At 51.8% G+C, this 18,186-nt stretch overlaps 7 protein-coding genes across 7 annotated transcripts; 3 read left to right on the plus strand and 4 right to left on the minus strand.

Moving 5' to 3' along the window:
• Nucleotides 1–240: 240 nt before the first annotated feature.
• Nucleotides 241–2,193, plus strand: COCMIDRAFT_5578 (uncharacterized protein; the record flags this gene model as incomplete). Its single annotated transcript, XM_007690086.1, has 5 exons — nucleotides 241–265; nucleotides 339–370; nucleotides 422–1,591; nucleotides 1,641–1,905; nucleotides 1,958–2,193. The coding sequence occupies 5 exons, from the start codon at nucleotides 241–243 to the stop codon at nucleotides 2,191–2,193; spliced, it is 1,728 nt and encodes a 575-aa protein (XP_007688276.1).
• Nucleotides 2,194–2,738: 545 nt separating this feature from the next.
• On the plus strand, nucleotides 2,739–4,168 carry COCMIDRAFT_37051 (uncharacterized protein; the record flags this gene model as incomplete). The annotated part of the gene is made up of 3 exons (XM_007690102.1): nucleotides 2,739–2,832; nucleotides 3,170–3,836; nucleotides 3,907–4,168. The coding sequence occupies 3 exons, from the start codon at nucleotides 2,739–2,741 to the stop codon at nucleotides 4,166–4,168; spliced, it is 1,023 nt and encodes a 340-aa protein (XP_007688292.1).
• Nucleotides 4,169–8,133: 3,965 nt separating this feature from the next.
• COCMIDRAFT_96289 (uncharacterized protein) lies at nucleotides 8,134–9,801 on the minus strand (the record flags this gene model as incomplete). Its single annotated transcript, XM_007690117.1, has 2 exons — nucleotides 8,134–9,649; nucleotides 9,704–9,801. The coding sequence occupies 2 exons, from the start codon at nucleotides 9,799–9,801 to the stop codon at nucleotides 8,134–8,136; spliced, it is 1,614 nt and encodes a 537-aa protein (XP_007688307.1).
• Nucleotides 9,802–11,123: 1,322 nt separating this feature from the next.
• COCMIDRAFT_26588 (uncharacterized protein) lies at nucleotides 11,124–11,612 on the minus strand (the record flags this gene model as incomplete). Its single annotated transcript, XM_007690092.1, has 1 exon — nucleotides 11,124–11,612. One exon carries the CDS (start codon nucleotides 11,610–11,612, stop codon nucleotides 11,124–11,126), a length of 489 nt encoding a protein of 162 aa, XP_007688282.1.
• Nucleotides 11,613–12,594: 982 nt separating this feature from the next.
• COCMIDRAFT_96284 (uncharacterized protein) lies at nucleotides 12,595–13,294 on the plus strand (the record flags this gene model as incomplete). Its single annotated transcript, XM_007690118.1, has 2 exons — nucleotides 12,595–12,826; nucleotides 12,972–13,294. 2 exons carry the CDS (start codon nucleotides 12,595–12,597, stop codon nucleotides 13,292–13,294), a joined length of 555 nt encoding a protein of 184 aa, XP_007688308.1.
• Nucleotides 13,295–13,949: 655 nt separating this feature from the next.
• Nucleotides 13,950–15,451, minus strand: COCMIDRAFT_96186 (uncharacterized protein; the record flags this gene model as incomplete). The annotated part of the gene is made up of 6 exons (XM_007690119.1): nucleotides 13,950–14,724; nucleotides 14,777–14,894; nucleotides 14,946–15,158; nucleotides 15,207–15,286; nucleotides 15,337–15,347; nucleotides 15,398–15,451. 6 exons carry the CDS (start codon nucleotides 15,449–15,451, stop codon nucleotides 13,950–13,952), a joined length of 1,251 nt encoding a protein of 416 aa, XP_007688309.1.
• Nucleotides 15,452–15,761: 310 nt separating this feature from the next.
• Nucleotides 15,762–17,918, minus strand: COCMIDRAFT_37055 (uncharacterized protein; the record flags this gene model as incomplete). The annotated part of the gene is made up of 6 exons (XM_007690103.1): nucleotides 15,762–15,779; nucleotides 15,834–16,123; nucleotides 16,188–16,617; nucleotides 16,669–16,709; nucleotides 17,544–17,721; nucleotides 17,838–17,918. The coding sequence occupies 6 exons, from the start codon at nucleotides 17,916–17,918 to the stop codon at nucleotides 15,762–15,764; spliced, it is 1,038 nt and encodes a 345-aa protein (XP_007688293.1).
• Nucleotides 17,919–18,186: the final 268 nt, after the last annotated feature.

The raw sequence follows: 18,186 nt of genomic DNA on the forward strand, positions 1-18,186 counted from the left end.
GCCAAGGGCGCGCTAGGACCGCCCCGACTTTCTCTCACTCACCTTTTCCGCGATCGCAGACGCAACCACCGCAGAAAGCATCGCGTCCCACAGTCCGGACCATTGCGGGCTTGATCCATCCACCATCGCCTGATCCAGCTCTGCTGATTGCAGCTTCTGCCGCCGTGTCCTTGTGCTCGCTTGCAGAATCTCACGCGGCTGTACGTTACCACCGCGATAGCTCCCATCAACACTACCACCATGAATGGCGATAGTTACTCCCGAGGTAAGCCGGCTAGACCAGTACACGTACTGACTGGTGTGCAGTTTCAAAGATGTAAAAGTACTAACATAAGCAGACGGCGGTCGATCAGCTGGGTCCCGCAACTACGTGAGTCCACATCGCAGGCGCGCCACTGACACACAAATACTAACAGCACAGTCTTCGAGAGATGACCATCGTGATCGCGGTGACCGTGGTGATAGGCGTCGGCGCCGTTCTCGCTCCCCGCGCCATGGCGGAGGCTCCCGCCGCGACTATGAAGTAGATACGTACTCGTCCAGCCGCGACTACCGTGAGCGCGAGCGCGAAGATACATATGCCCGTCGCGAGAGGCGGGATGATCGGGGCGAGCGTGGAGGAGACCGGGGCGGATGGGGCGACTCTTACTCTAGGCGCGACCGACCCCGAGGAGACCGTGGAGGAGACCGCGACCGCGACCGTGGAGACGATGACCGTGGACACCGCCGGGACAGAGACCGCAACGAGAGGGGCGGCGATAGGTTTGGTGATGAGCGAAGGGGTGGCCGAGGTGGACGTGACGGAGGCTTTGGCGGTGGGCGTGATAGGGCGCGTCAGCCCAAGGAAGACTCTCCTCCGTACACCAAGCCGCGAGAAGCTACTCCAGACCTTGCCAGCTTCACCAACATCCTGCAGCGCCCGCGTCGCATGACACAGTGGGACATCAAGCCAGCTGGCTATGAGAACATCACTGCTGAGCAGGCCAAGCTGTCCGGCTTGTTCCCTCTGCCTGGAGCTCCCCGCGCTGCGCCCATGGACCCGTCCAAGCTGGCGGCCTTCATCTCGCCCTCGGCTGGAACCGCCACAGCTGCTGCTCTCGCCACATCGGCCGCCAAGCAGTCGAAGCGTCTCTATGTTCACAACCTGCCTTCAGGCTGCATATCCCAGGAGATTGTGGAGTTCTTCAACACCCAGCTCAATGGTCTTAACGTTGTCTCTGGACCCGATCCCTGTGTATCGGCCCATATTGCGACGAGCAAGGAGTACGCTGCGCTAGAGTTTAAGGCACCCGAGGACGCAACCCTCGCTCTGGCTATGAACGGCATCTCTATGCGTGATGACGGTGGTGCTCCCGATCGGGCAGGCCTCTCCATCCGCCGGCCCAAGGACTACATCACCCCTACTGCCGACGAGAATGCAAACCCACCTGGCGATGAAATATCTTCTGTTGTCAAGGACAGTCCCAACAAGCTCAGCATTGTCAACATCCCCACATATATTGAGGAAGAGCAAATTCGTGAACTTCTCGAGACTATGGGCAAACTTAAGTCGTTCATCCTAGTCAAGGACACGAGCACCGACCAACATCGCGTAGGTCGTATATTTGAATTAACCTTTCCAGCTTGCTAACGTTTTACAGGGTATTGCTTTCTGCGAGTACGCCGAGAACGGAATCAACGATGCTGCCATTGAAGGCCTGAATGACATTCCACTAGGCGATGGTAATCTCAAGGTGTCGCGTGCGACTGTCGGTCTTCAGCAGACTACTGGTCTGGATGGTGGCGTTGGTGCCATCTCCATGTTGGCAGGAGCGAGCGCCGCAGAGAACCGCGAACATAGCCGTGTTGTTTGCCTCATGAACATGGTAACTTCAGATGAGCTCCTCAACGACGAGGAATACGAAGGTGAGCACCAGCAGATGCCCATGAGTTGGACATGACACTAACACCAGTCCAGAAATCAAGGAAGATATCGAAGAGGAGTGCGGCAAGTACGGAACGATCCTCGAGACCAAGATTCCTCGTCCTGCCGGAGCTCGCGTCAATCTTGGTGTTGGCAAGATCTACATCAAGTACCAGGACACAGAGTCAGCGCAAAAAGCCATCAAGGCACTCGCTGGTCGTCAATTCTCGCGAAGAACAGTCGTGGCAACCGAGTTCTCAGAAGAGGGCTTCGACGTGGATGCCTGGTAGACGATCTCTGCCGCTTTATGTTCCATCTTCGGTAAGTTTTGTCCACATGGCGTGCTATTTTCGCTGGGTCGGGGTGTATCAAAAATGAAGAACAGGATCGGCATTTGTACACTAATTTGATTGTATGGGAAGCCAGTATGCATGGGAGGAGCGTTGCAGTACTGGCAATTTGCTTGTGTTTTTGAATCTGTCGCCTACGTGGGCGGATTGCGATTTCCACGGTATGCCTGAAATACGATACCAATTGTTCTCTTTTCGATTGAAGTATGGATACGATAAGGTTGTGATGCGCCTTGGTTTGACGTTCATGATGGCGCGTACGTAGGTTGACGTCGGAATTAGAGTGCTGCTGCGTCAGCAATCTCATCATAACATGTAAATTCACCAACTGCCTTGTGACTTCGTCTACATGCTCCCGAGTATTTACGGTCCGACCTATGGTGTGGAAACCGTCCGCGACATTTTAGGTATATGTGCATGTGGAGCATATCGGCGCAATATCAACGGAGGTAAACGGAGTTAACTCCGTCTATGACACCTTAAAGATGATATCAGGAACGTCTCCACCATTAAGCAGTCTGGCAGAGCGATATTCGTCCGCCGCTACTTCTCAACTCAGATTAAGGGCTTCAATGAAGTGTAGGCATCCTCAATTGACGTCGGCGACATGACGCTTTGACAAGCTATTTGTGTCCTATCTGAAAATCTCGCGATACGAACGGCCCTTAACCCCGGCTGCCCGAGGAGCCCGCGTGCTTGGCCCAGGCAGGTGTTAACGGTGATAACAATGCCAAAAACGCGAAAAGCGTATCAAAGAAACATCTAAAGCCCCTCTTCCTGCACCAATTCCACAGTCTCAACCCACTATCAATCCAATTCACCAACTCAAATCCCCCCAGACATCACCTACGATGGCAAGCTTCGCCCGCTTCTTCTACTCCCAACTCTTCGTCACCCCCCCCCCCCCCACCCCCAGCGGCCGACCTAACCGGCAAAACCGTCCTCATAACTGGCTCCAACGCGGGCCTAGGCAAAGAAGCAGCCCGGCACTACGTCTCCCTCAACGCCTCAACCGTCATCCTCGCCGTGCGCTCCCTCGAAAAAGGCGAAGCAGCCGCCAAAGACATCGAAACCACCACCGGTCGCCAAAATGTGATAAAAGTCCTTCACCTCGACATGTCCTCGTACCAATCCGTGCTCGATTTCGCTTCTACGGTTAGCAAAGACGTGCAGCGCCTCGACATCGCCATTCTCAACGCCGGCGTAAACCGTGGCGTATGGGAAATCTTCGAGCAAGACGAATCTACCATTACCGTTAATGTCGTTTCTACTTTCCTTCTCTTTTTCTCACTGTTGCCTAAACTCCGGGATACGGCGACTAAGTTCAATGTAAGACCGACGCTGACGGTTGTGAGCTCGGAAGTGCATCAATGGACGGGGTTTGCGGAGCGGAAAGCACCTGAGGGGCAGTTGTTTGAGCGGTTGAGAGAGGAGGTTGTAGCAGGAAGGAAGGTGGATTTGAATGAGAGGTATAGTGTTAGTAAGTTGATGGAGGTGCTGACTGTGAGGGAGTTTTGTGAGAGGAACAAGGGTGGGGAGGTTCCGGTTACGGTGAATACTGTTAATCCGGGGTTGTGTCATTCGTGAGTCCTTGTTTCCCCTTTTCCCTTTCGATTCTTTGTGGAGATGGCAGTGTCTAATTATGGATTATAGAGAGTTCGGTCGCGAAGCCCCCTTTATCGCAGCTATACTGCGTTTCTTCCTGGCTCGCACTACGGAAGTTGGGTCGAGGACGCTGGCACATGCGGGGCTGCAAGGTGAGGAGACGTATGGGAAGTATTTGAGTGATTGCGAAGTTACGGAGCCGAGTACGTATGTGAGGAGTGAGGAGGGAAAGAAGGATCAGGGGAGGGTGTGGAGGGAGTTGATGGTGAAATTGGAGGGAATTAAGGCGGGAGTTACGCAGGGGTATTAGGGCTTGTATGGTCGGTGAAAAGGTACAATGGTGTAAGATATATGCGGCTTTATATGGGCTTTTTTATGGTTACCTAACGATCTTCAAAATCGGATCAATGTTTTTGTCTTACTACATACTCAGAAATTTCCAGTCATCACAGCAAATACAAATAAGGAAATTACTGAGTAGGCATATCACTCTGCTATCGCTATTAGCTATAAAACAAGGCAATATCTACCAAAGTTACCTTTATGTAATGACTAGAATGTATTCCGTATCGCCACACGCGATACCAGGCTGAACCCACACTAAATACCCTACCAAGCGGATGATCGCGAATATCCCGCTGACACTCAAGCACCTCATCAGGTTAGTAGATGCATACCCCACACCCAGAGGTATGGTAAGGGGTAGGGTAGGGGTAGGGTTGCACAGACCAAGGGTCCGAGTACGCCTTCGTTGGACCTCACCTCTACCAGATATCCACACATCTACCAGTCTGAATGCAATTACCAAGGCTATTCCATGTTAAATCGGGCCATATACACAGTCAGTACGACTTTGAAGTACCTATGATAATAAAACACTTCTATAACGAGCAAGAATATATTCTTGCCAGGTACCGAGCCACGATAAGTTCGGAACGTCCGGGACGACCCAGGCGCCTGTGTCTTGGCATTTGTAGAGCCTAGATTTAGAAGACTACTATTCTGAATGTTATCAGTGTATGGTGTATGTAGATCAGGATTGATGGAGGTACCGGCTATTGGCAGCGCTTGCACGACGAAGAGTACAATAAGTAGGATTAAGCGAATGTCTGATACATGCTTGTTCTGTTTGGTAGGCGTAGCTGATCTGCTACTTTGAGGCCTATTTGAGATGGAGGGGTCCTTGTTATTTCAGGGAAGACTAGTTCATCTTGTTGTTGGGGTTGAGGCTCGAGGCTTTATCTTCTTAATCGCCAGTGTCAGCATGTGAAGCAGGTCAGCAGTGGCGACGCCGATATGAGATAATGCTCTTGTGACGATGACGACTTGTTTTAATATCCTAATTCCATCCATCGGATAAGAGCTTTAGTAGAATTAAGAATAGGATAGAATAGAGACATTAGAGTCATACTCGTTTAAAACATTGTTCCAATCTACAGTCATAATCAAAACCAAGGTCAACTCTCATACTATATTAGCACATTACACCATTGATTGAATCCCAATTCTCTTGGTCAGCAAGAGTGGTAGCTTCTTTCGCTAAACGATCTGCTACTGTGTTCAGCTTTCTTGGAATAAGCCAGAACTGTATTAATACCCTGCTTTACTCCATCTCTCGAGTTCTTTAATGAGCTATTCCTAGAGATCTTAATTCTTCACTGGCTTGCGTGTTGATGACAGCCACCCATCCTGCATCTATTTGTAAATCCGTTGTGTAGATCCGTCAACCACGTAAGACGAGTCTATTGCGATCACAAGGCGTGGGCACCCCTCGTCATTTCATAGCCGAAATCCAAGCGCAGCGCACCTCTACCCGAAAAATGGCACACTCTCAAAGGAGAAGAGTGCGGTGAGAGCGTGCCATTTTTTGGGTGGAAGTGGTAGTCTTTCAACTACTTAGTGGAAAAAATCGTCACATTACTCTGAACTGGAGGCCCAGGAAGGCCAGCCCTTAATTCCATGAATCCACAGTCACATACATAGAGTATATAATCTCATCCGAACCTGAAGTAATTCGACATCACGGTATACAACACCGAACGCTAGCGTGAATTAAACAGCATGAAACTAATGCTTGGCTGTATATTGTGATGTAGTATCACGTAAATAGCTCATGGTATATATTGCGATTTTATTTCATATGTAGATAGGCACCTTCTTGAATCAATCCTTTGCAGCGATCAAATATCAGCTTATTTCTATCTACTCGATTGCGAGACGCCCCTCTGATCTTTTGAGCTAGATCATGTATCGTGCCACAATATACACATGGTTGTCTCCAATGAGCTTCACTTCTCTCCCCTCTTACTCACCGTCAGACATGTGACCATCAAAGCGTTTATTATTTGCTGTGTCTTCTTTTAGCCTTCTTGGCTAGCTTGTTTTCTCGTATCATATTCGGCTCTAAAGTAGCCTGTAACCTGCCAACGGAACTTAGCGGACACTATCGCTACGCTCTTTTGCATAGCTTTTGATGCCCGAATCTAGAACAAACACTATTTCAAGTAGATACTTCGGCAGATAGGATTTCTTCATTGATTCACGGTTGCTTTACCCTTGAGAAATTTGATCTTGTATTCCATCAGGACACAAAATCTTTGCTTGGAGAACGGGAGCAAATGAAGAAGCCAAGTTACCAACATGCGGACACATGGATTCCTTATCTGACTGTGCGGTACCAACTCCACAATCACATTCTTTTATTCCATAATGAAATGCCAAGGAAGTTCAGTAACCCGTGACATACTTCTACCAAATTACTAGAAAGACTATCTAAACTAGCGTTATCTCGCTTTCTCCAGAACATTGCAAGTCCCCGTAGCGTACACTAAGATAGTACATCCCAGCACCAAGTAGACAACTCACAACCCGCTCTTTCTTGTGATGAACACAATTCCCTCAAACTATCCACCAACTCCACCTACTGCATTCCCGTAGCACCTAATATAAGCAAAAGCAAAAAAGGGAAGGGTTATCAAAAAAGGACCCACGTCATACCACGTAGCCCAACACTCAAAGTACCCCTCCTATCCCAAACCCACAAAAATCGACACTAACCAACCGCCCTACCCACATCCCCAATCCCAGAAAAACCTACAACCCCTACCCCATTCACCACCGCATCTCCACCCCAAACCCACATTCCCTCCTTCTAGTCTACACACGCCTCAACCCAGCGCCAAGACCCTCCCATCCGCACCCTCCCTATCTCCCCCACCAGGATCCCTCCTCATCCCTCACCCCACCAAGATAACCCAACATGCACATCACATGCACGCATCCTCCATCCCCCCCTCTCTCAGCCTCATCACCCCCTTCCCCATCTCTACCTCTCTCTCTCATTTACCCCCCTCCCCTTCCCCAGAAACACATGTAGCTACACACCCTCGTATCTCGATCCACGACGTCACGTCACCTTACCAACCCAGCCCGCAACCCCCCCTCCCCGCCCTACGCCACGCACAAGAAAAAAAAGTCGCCAACGCTAGCTAATGCGGGGATCACGCCTAAAACCTGTGTGTGCGCACCCCCTCTCAATGCCCCATACTAACCCACCAATACTGCGTATACAAAGAGACAAAGCTAGTGCTGTAGTACATACATCCAAGTTCTTCCCGTCACCTCTTGTTAGCGCGGCGGAAAAGGGACGCTAAGCCTAGAGGAGATGTTGTAAGCGCCTGAGGGGGGGGGCGTGAGGCATTTTAACATGGGCTGCCGGGGGGGGATGCGCCGCGGTAATTGTGGAATTCCGCACATGGGTGTCCGTATGGCGTATACGTAGGGTTGCGTTGTGTTGTGTTGGGGAGCAGGGGTACAGGGGTGCTAGGGTGGTATTTTTTGTGGAGAAGGAGGGAGTGGAGAGAAGACAGGTGTGAGCGAGGTGAGGATTAGACAGGGGAGGGGAAAGTAGGGCGAGATGGGGATTAGCATGGTGGAAATAAAGGCCTGAGGTGGTTGGGGAAGAGGAGACAGGGGAAGGGGTGAGATTGGTGAAATAGATGAAGAGAGAGAGTGTGTGTGATTTCACAGTACAGACAAAGAGTTGGATGTTTTGGTATAAGTGAATTAATTCATTAAAACTTCATAACTCGTGATGTTTGTAGGTATATATGTAGATGAAAACGGGAAAAAAACAAACAACGATGCAACTTTATGTTGCCCATTTGGCCCATAAGACATAGTACGCGTTTGTACAAGCTTTCATGTGAAATGATCAAAAAACATCTAAATGTCTATTTCCCAATCCACATCTGCATTTCTGCAGGTTTGAATGCTTTAAACGACAGTCTTCTCGGGGTACTCAGCGTGAGTAGCGCTCCTCTTGCGGGAGGCATCAGCCTCGATGTCAGTAAGGCTGGCGCGGCGGTTGTCGGCCTGCATGTCCTGGACGTCCTGGAAAGAGACGGTGGGGACGAAGCCAGGGGACTTCCAGGCCTTGGAGCACTTGCCGTAGAGCTCGTCGACTTGCTCAAGGGAGAGACCCTTGGTCTCGTAGATCATGCCCCAGACGAAGAAGATGCAGATGAAGCAGCATCCGCCCCAGACGAAGAAGACCTTTGCGCCCATGTTGGCGTTGCCAGGGCCGTCATTGACCATGTAAGGGGTGGCGTATCCAATGGCGAAGTTGAGGAGCCAGTTGCTGGCGGTGGTCATGGAGAGAGACTTGGCACGGACCTTGAGAGGGAAGATCTCACCGGTAACGACCCAGGCAACTGGACCCCAGGAGCAGGCGAAGAAGAAGATGTAGATGCAGACAAATGCAATCAAAGCCTTCTGGGCAGCCATGTTCTCAACACCAGCGACAGTACCGGTAATAGCGACGATGAACTGGCAGACAGCCATACCGACGGCACCGAAGAGGAGGAGGTTGCGGCGACCCCACTTCTCGACAAGGTAGAGACCGGGAAGGGTAGAGGCGACGTTGACGCAAGAGGTAATCATAGTGACGACGAAGGGGTTCCTGATACCAGAGTTCTGGAAGAAGGAAGTTCCGTAGTAGAAGATGAAGTTGACACCAGTGAGTTGCTGAAGAGACTGGAGCAAGCAACCAGTGGCAAGACGCTTTCCAAGGTTGCCACGGAAGCAGTCGGCGTAGGTGGCCTTTCCAAGAGACAGCTCGTACTCGTGGTTAGCAGTGATCTCGGCCAACTCCTCAACGAGGGCAGGGTCGTCAACGTTGAGACGGCGAAGGGTGGAAAGAGACTTGGCAGCATTTTCTGGGCGACCCTTCTTGATGAACCAACGAGGAGTCTCGGGAAGCCAGATGCAACCAACGAAGAGGATAATGGCCCAGGCGAACTGGACAGCGATAGGAATGCGGTAGGAGCCAGTGTCGTCCCTGTTCTTGGTGGCATTGTCGACAATGGCAGCAAGCAAAAGACCAATGGTAATGGCAAATTGGTAGCAACCGACAATGGTACCACGGATCCACTTGGGGGCAGTCTCGGATTGGTAGAGAGGAATGGTAGCAGAGATCATACCAACTCCGTAACCAGCGAAGAAACGACCAGCAACAAACAGGGGGATATCAGTAGCAATGGTCTGGAGGATAACACCAAGACAGAAGACAACGTTGCTGGCCACGAGACCAAGGCGGCGACCAAGGAAATCGGCAGTAGGAGCGGCAGTCAGAGCACCGAAGAAGGTACCGGCAGAGAGGATAGAGACAATGAGCGAGGTCTGGTTGGCGGTGACATCAGGATGGTTGTCCTTGGGGTTGACGTATCCAGTGCTGAAGACCTCACGCCAGTGCTTCATTCCCAGGATACCACCAATGGTACCAGTATCATATCTGTAACTCTGTTAGTGACTGATGTTACTTGATAGAGAAGTTGAAAATGCATACCCGAAGAGGATACCACCGAAGGCGACAAACAAGCCGACAATGATGGCGGGCGCAGTGGAACCGGCCACGCCCTCGGGCTTCTTCAGAGTCAGACCCATGACTGGAGGTTGAATGTGAGAAAGGGCAGAGTGGTGTTGAGAAAAGACTCGAGCCCAGAGTAAAAGGTGTGTACTCGGATGAGATGATCTTTGCTTGGGGGCGGATCAACCCAACTTAAGTACAGATGGAAGAGCTCATTCCCATGGGCATAGGATCTCCATGGGCAGCTCTCCAGTCCCGGAGACTAGAAGCATGGGGACAAAGCGCTAGACGTTTGAGGGGCTAGCGTGGTATTGGGAATAGGTCCGATGAAGCTGGGGACTGCTAGCGTATTGCTTAGTACGTGAGCTAGACCAGACCAGACGAATCCCGCTCGTACGTTGCGGGCCTGCGATTGAGGTCGCCTCTGCGTGGTGGTGGAACTAGAGTTGCCTCGGCGTGGCAGCAGAATAGTCGAGGTCCTGCTATACGCATCTATGTTTAGCGGTCTCCACGCTGGCGAGTTTGCTGGGACACGATAGCATGCGCGGTGTAGCCCAAGCATGACGGTACACAGAGCCACAAACATAGGCAAACGTGACAGCCGCGGCCTGGCTGTTGACGCGGGCAATGTCAGTGGCATGGCAGTTGGGAGTTAAGCGAAAAGGTGGCGCCGATGGCGGACAATGGTAGGGCACCACAGCAGTAGCGCAAAACCTTAGGTAGATGTGTATGATCCGACAGGTTGTGCGCATAGATGGCCTTAGCCGTTGACCTCATTCACACGCAGGCATGCATACGAGCAAGCAACGCGTACGTTTCTGTTTGATCAATCGTGTTGCTGGTGGTAGCGAAGGAGGTGCCGCAAGCAGTCATGATGTGCATTACTCGCCAATCACGGGCAAGTGTGTCATGAAACTACACAAGTAGGCATGGTAATCGCCCAGTTGCTGCCCCAGCTAGGCAATGTTGCCGTGGAATGGCTGGCGCGTTCGGGGTCGGGGGTCAAGATGCATGCATGCATGCATGGAACCTTGTGGCAAGAGTCTTCTGGAATACGACTGGGTTTTGGTAACTGGTATTGAGGGGAGCGCAGTTGCCAGCTGGGAGTCTGTGGCATGACGAAGCGGATGCTGGAGGGGGGCGGGGAGAGAGGGCGTGACAATTTTTTTGCTTCTGGCCATCCCAAGGGCGCGTGAGAACGATGGGGCGGGTGGGGTACATTAGTTCTCTCCAGACCCCGTGAGGCTCAACAAGCTCTGCATGGCGCGCTTGGGGATGCGAGAGCCAAGTGTCAGCCAACCACGACGGTCGGCGGCCGTGGCGTGCGACCGGACAAGTAGCGCTTGGCCAGACTATCGGGAAGATTTTGTCACACTAACAGGTCTCGAGGCAAAATTTTCTATCCTGTCATGGACCGGCCACGCCGCTGCGGCTCAAATCTAGTATCCACTCGACACCGTGCGCCTGGAACAGCAGACGCAGACGGCTGGTCAGGTGCGGCTTGGGGGCCTGATGCTTGTCCGACTGTGCAAGCTAATCTCCGTCTGGAGAAGACCAAAGCGACCGTAGTGCGACGTGGAGAGTGCGGAACCCGAGTGCGGAGGGGGGCAGGCATCGAGTGACAGATTTCGCGGGGATCGTGAGATTGGCCTCTGGAGGAGCGAGGGTTTTCGTCATGAGGGCGGACCTGTTGGAGGCAGTATGCGAACGTCCATTTCATGCGTCCGAGGTATGTGGAACTTGGCTGTTTTTCAAGCCTGACCACTAAGCATATTACCCGTGGCTTGGCCTCATCTTGTCGGAGTCGGCTTCTGCTGTCCTTGAGGCCAGCACCGGAGCCGGAGCAGCTGACTCGCCTCGTCTCTCCATCAGTCTTGTTGTTCCCCATCACGGCATGTGTCCCGGCACCCAACTGCCGGTACCTGTCCAGTGGCAGGTGTCGCTGTCGGTGTCCTCGCCCTCTTGAGCAGCCTCAAAACATGCTGGTGACTGTGACTGCGCAGAATCGGATACCGGGAGGCGGTTCAGACGGAACCTAATCTGATCGACACACGCCACAATCCTTGGAGGCTTTGTGCGGCTCTTTGGTCATGCCAGAATCACATGTCATTGTGGTGGCAGTGGTCACGCGCAGCATGGCAAACCCAAGGTACCAAAGTGTCCCTTGAACGCGTGACTGCTGATGCGATGCTGATGCTGTAAGTATCTAGCACCGCTTGCTACTGCGGTCCCCACATGAAGCTGAAACGCAAGCCGAGGTACCAATGCCAGTTGCAGCAGGATCGGCATCCCAGAGCTGGGAATCAGAGTACGCTATCGACTGGCGTTCCGAGGGGCCAACAGAACCGTTTGAAAGCAACGGCACGGCCACTAGACAATGCTGCAACCTGGTTGCTCGGCCTCTCTCCCCTTCGGGCGCACCGAGCCAGGCCTACGTCATCGCAATTTGAACTCGTCAAATTACTTTGCTGCAGCAAGAAACAACGAGAAAAGAGACAATTGCACAATGGGTGAAATTCAAGAAGAAGATGGCGGTGGTGGATGAACAAGACGCCAACAGACGGTGACGCGCCACGTCTGCCCTCTCCCAACCCCACCAAAAAAACGCGTCCAAGCCCACCCCCCCTTCTCACCGCCCCTCCAAACAACAACAACAACAACACCAACGAAACGACAACACGACAACGCAAACCCTTCCACGAACCACCTCAATGTCCGACACCCCCTTACCCCCCCACTCTCCCCCCAGCCTCCCCTCCTCTCCCCTCCCCAAACGAACAAAAGTAATTTCCCCATCACCCCTAACCCAACCCTCCATCCTACCCCGCGGCACAGACTCGGGTCTCGCAACCCCAACGCCCCTCGCAAACATGTCGTCAGTGCTGCAACCCCCCGCGCCCATTGCGCCCTCAATTGCCGCTGGTGCAGCCGCAGAACAGCAATTGCAAGTGCAGCTGCTGAGCGCGAATGCAAAAGCCCCGACAAAGGGGAGTGCGTTTGCCGCGGGCCACGATCTGTATAGTGCCGTGGATGTGGTAATTCCGGCCAGAGGGCGCAAGTTGGTGGGCACCGATATTAAGATTTCGGTGCCCGTGGGGACGTGTATGTTTAATTTTTCTTCTTCTTCTTCTTCTTCTTCTTCTTCTTCTTCTTCTTCTTCTTCTCTATTTTCCCTCCTCTTCTTTCTTGCAATCTTATGATGATGATGATGGTGTGAAAGTGCTTTGCTGATCGTCATAATCAACAGATGGCAGAGTAGCGCCGCGCTCGGGACTCGCGTACAAACACGGCATTGACACAATGGCGGGAGTTATCGATGCGGATTATCGGGGCCCCGTGGGCGTGATATTGGCGAATCTTTCGGATGAGGATTTTGAAGTCAAGATTGGGGACCGCATTGCGCAGCTGGTGGTTGAGAAGATTGCCATGCCAAATGTGGTTGTTGTCGAGGAGTTGGAACAGAGTGTTAGAGGGGCTGGCGGGTTTGGAAGTACCGGTGGATTTGGTACTGCTACTGCTGCTGCTGCTGAGCCAGCAGTGGCGGCGGAGACTGAGGAGAAGAAGGAGTAGGGGATGTCTTGCTGGTCAATTGCAGACAACCAAGAAGAAACTCGATGTTGGAGGCCTGGCCATGATGTGCTCAATTGGAGAGTACAGTTGCACGTGCTAGAAAAGTACCGGATACACTGCTCGTGTCAATCAGCAAGGCAAAGTGTTGGAAACGTTCATGTCTCCACTGGATCAATCATACCACATTAGAAGAGAACAACAACAATATTTTCAAGAAACGCAGAGAATCAAAATCAACCGACATGCTCCAAACACATGTCCACACATCATTGGGAAACCCCCCCCCCCACCACCACCACCACCACTTATGTTCACCCCCTTTCCTTATCCTCACCTATTCATATCTACATATAAAACGCAACTCCCAAATTCCAAAGACCTTTTTTTTTAAGTATTCCACTTAAATTTCCCTTCAACATTCCAACTAACAAACAAAACCAAAAGGGGGAAGCATATTCAAATATCACCACTAAAAACGCAAAGAAAATCTTTTTTCTTCTTCTTCTTCTAAATTTCCCCTTAATTCATTTTCTACCAATTTCTCGCCAAGATACCGCATGTTATCCTACTTGCAGAGAGAAGAACCACGAATACAAGGCGAAATACAATCCAAATTTTTATTTTTAGAAAAAATAAATAAATGAATTTAAACATTCTACACTACGGCCACGGCCCTAAACCTCTCCAAATCCGGGGGATCTACTAATTCCTTCACATACCTCACAACCGTAACCTCACTCGCATTCATAAGCGCAAGATGCCTCTTCTTCTCCGCCACGGACTCCTCCTCTGCACTCCTTGCCTCGGCCGCACTGTCGGCAACACGCTCGTCGTACGCCTGCATGCGAGTCAAACACGCCGCTGTTGTTTTGGTCAGGATGGATTGCATGGATGCAAGGACCTTTTGGCAGGCGCGGGCGAGCGGGAGGTCCGTGGCGGAGACGGAGTCCGGGGAGCGCCAGCTGGGGGTGGAGTGTAAAGGGGAGTCGTGGGTTGAGGCGGCGTGTACGGCTTCGATGAGGCGCGGGATGGTGAGGGCGGCGAACATGTCGCCGGTGCCGGAGAAGAAGAGGGGGAGTTGGGGGGTGTCGATGCGGAAGAGGCGGGGTTTGTGGTCCGAGGTTGCGGTTGAGCCGATGATGGTTAGGTTTTCAATATCCGAGTCGTCGGTGAGGAGGGTGCTTTGCTGGGGCGCAGAGAGGTGCTCCCAGGTAGAGGGATGGGAGGTTGCTGTATCGTGGGGCTGGGCGGTTAAAGGGGTGTGTGTTCCTGTGCCGGCTTTTGATACTGGTCTTGAGGATACGGTTTGGTTATCGCGAGTTAAGCGGAGCGATGTTATAATGACGTGTGGAACTTGGTATTTCGTGTGGAGTACCTGGATTGCGGCTGCGAGAGACTTGAGGTCGGTGATTGGAGTCTCAGAGAGTAGTCTGTAGGTGTTGTTAGCTACAGTTTTTATTGCAACCTTCCACGCGCACGCACTCAGCCTCGAACTGGTTGGGTAGAATGAGATCTGCCTCACGCAGTAACGCCTTATACTCTGGTACCTCGTCCTCGGGTATGTATAGTTTGCCGTTGTCTCCCATGACCGGGTCGAGCACTGTCCTCGTCAGTTCCTCGCTCCATGACATATTGTTTGACATCTACTCACCCCAGAAGAAGCTGCCAGGCTTTGTACCCGCATTGAACTTGATATCTCTTCCGATTGTTCCTATCGCTTGTACGGCCTCGGCACTAGGCATATATCCCGTTAAGAGCACGTCGAAGTTGTTAAGGTTCGATTGGCGGAGGCCTTCGTAGAGCTCGAGAATCTCGCCGGCCGACGTTTTCGTGCCTTTGATCTGCTTGTACGCCGTGTGATTACCTGTACGTTAGTCAGTTTGTACCCAAAATACCAACGACTGACACATACTGTAGTGTACGGTATTGATCGCAGAAACGTCACACCCTAGCGACTGCATGACAAAGGTCGCCATCTTGTTGCCCACGTAGCTTAGCTTGCAGTCAGTCGAATGCGCAATCCGTCGCGACATGCAACTCACCCGTGGACTACCTGTCGCATGTTAGCTACAAGCACCATAGCTTTGCGCGCATTCCTCTTACATGGCTGGCGATTGCGAGGACTCGCGTATCCGGAATCAGAGTGTCAGAAGCCATTTTTTACAAGTAACAGTTGCAAGTAGTCAGGGCAAGAGGACGTATGCGCAGGTGGGGTATTTGTTCATGTACTATCGATTTCCGTATCTGAAATTCCGCGGGTATGACGCGACTCGCATGGTGGGGCGGTAACCTTCCTTTAGTTTCCAAAGCACAGAACACCGCTTCTAGATGCCCATTCACGCCGGTGTCGCATGCCATAATCATGAAGCTATTAGACGCTCGACGCACATCAAAGCCATTGCGCCACTTATTCCCTACATCTATTCTGAAAACATGCCGCTCGTATGTCAATAAAATCGTGGTTCGTTTAGTCCTCGTCACCGATCTGTGCGTATGAGTTAGTATCAAGGCTGTGCAGCATGGAAGGAATTTCTTTTACCTTGGGTGCAAGGTAAAACCTGAGGTAGCTTTGCTCTTGTAGGCCATACTCGACAAGTAGAGGGACTTCGCTGGACAGGCAGAGCTTGACCTGATCCGACAGGCCACTAGCCTTGCAGAAGTTGGTCAAGTACTTGAGCGAGAAAGTAAGAGCGACAGGCTCGGTCATGTCAATTGTGACAGACTCGCCCGGCTTGTCTAAGGCGGGATTTTGCTTAAGGATAACAGAGCCCGAGCCAATGTCACCAGAGCAGGCAAACTTGACACCGTCTTTCGAGCACTCAATTGAGACTAAATCCAGGTTAGCTCTGCCAACAGTATTTACACATGTCATCACGAGTCACGTAGGACGTACCTGACTCTGACAATGCACCCAAATCTCTGCAAATGCGCTGGAACTCGGCCGAGGGCATCGATATGGTCGCAGCATAGTCTGTGTCGGGGATACCAAGATGCTCCTGGTCAATGTCCATGAGCTTGATATCGTACTCGCTAATTCGCGAGCTGGTCTTTGTCTCAAAGACGAGGTTGACAACGTCGGGAGCATCCTCAGCCTTGATGGTGAGGATGTCTTCGTTTCCAGCAGCGCGGAGCACCTTTGTGAGCGAGCCCAGGTTGATGCCAAGGGCAATGTTACGGTCGCAGCGGAAGGGCGAAAAGGCGTCCGACTTGAGCATCATGGACACGAGGGCAACGTGCGAGTTGTCCATGGCTTGAAGGGCAATGCCCATGTCATTGCAGTCGAAGTTGCAGTCTTGGACAAGGTCCTTGATAGCATCGACAACCTAGTACGCGGTTAGAAGGGCCTATGAGTTTTTTTGACTGGGGAGGTATGCCTTCTTCAAGGTGTTTGCCTGTTCTAAGCGTGCCTCAAGCACTGCAAATTGTTAGCTTCGTCCAGTTGTCATGGGGAAAAAGACTTACTCTTGGATTTGGGATATGATTAGGTGAGAAGATAGTGCTGAAAGGTATCGTAAACGTCGTGCAAGAAGACAAGTGCGCTCTGTTGTAGAAAGGCAACAATGGATGGAGGGGATCTCAACGCGGGAGCGCGTCAAACACACGCTAAAATATGCACAGATCACCGCATCTTAAAGAGGTGCCAAGAGTACTACGCACGCGATGGACAAACGTGGCAGCTGTCAGGACGATGTTTGAATCAAGGCGCCATGGATGCTCGTCGTCGTCATTGTGGGAGAGGCTGTTGAAAATACGGTCTTGAGTTGGTCATCTCAGAGCGAAAATTTGTTGCAAACTACACTCTATAAGTTCACAAGCACGAACTGGTCACGCTTGAGATGAAGAATCCGAATGCTTGATTGGACGGGGGTATCATGCTAAAGAAGGGCAAAATGCGGCAGCTGATATCATGAAAGCATATCCTACTACAGGAATGCGTCTCCCAAAAAGATCCGTGAGGCCTTTTGTCCTCGAAGACAGCTTTGTTCTCTCCCACCCAGACGAGTTTCCAACTTGGACATAGTTGACCTCCATCTCACTTGAACATCTTCCAGGGCTGAACAGGTGATCTTAAGCGGCCTTCCACCTTTTGTGCATCGTTGCGACGGAGCATTTTTTTTTCTTCTTCACTTTCTTGCGTACATTCCTGCATCCATCCGCAAATTCTACGCCCGCACCAGGCCATAGAACAGTGTCCAAGTCAGCACAAAGCCGCTCAACCCCCCAAACACATCTCCCAACCACAACTCGCCCAGCGGGCTGTAAAAGTATGCGCTAGGCTTGCCCTCTGTTTTCAACGCAAACAGCAGCGCCGAGACGACCAGCGATGCGACTAGGTAGAAGATGAAGCCAGCGTAGGATTCGAGGCCTAGTGTGCCAGCGGCGACGCCGAAGAGCGATGCGGTCAGACTTCGTATGTTGGAGATGACCTGTGGCGAGAGTAAGTCTGTGACTGTATTGTGCAGGGCAGAGGCGCAGCAGGATAGGCTATGTCGTATGCCAGGCAACGGCAACGGCACGGTGACATGGCGATTGATAAGCGTACCTGGGTATTGTGCTGTACGCTGCTTGCAACGATTGGATTGATTGCGAGCTCTCGCTCCTCGTTCAGCGCTGATGCAGCCATGACGGACAGTGCGACTGGGGTGGTGTCGCGGATGGACAAAGGTATGCTAGTAATCTCACGGACGAGATGGTGGTACGTTCGGCCGTATGCGCGTTTCGGCCGAACAAAGGGTTCAAGCTTGGGCTCAAACGCAGCGGGAATCGAGTGTTACAGATTTGTTGGGTGTCTTCAAACGACGGATTCCTGTTCCCGTTCCGATGCTAAGTATGGCCGTTGTGGTGGGATAGAGGGTGGGTTGCCGGAGTCGAGTGCTGGTAACGCCGGTGCT

The sequence above is a fragment of the Bipolaris oryzae genome, assembly GCF_000523455.1.
Source record: "Bipolaris oryzae ATCC 44560 unplaced genomic scaffold scaffold_71, whole genome shotgun sequence".
Classification (NCBI taxonomy): Eukaryota; Fungi; Ascomycota; class Dothideomycetes; order Pleosporales; family Pleosporaceae; genus Bipolaris; species Bipolaris oryzae.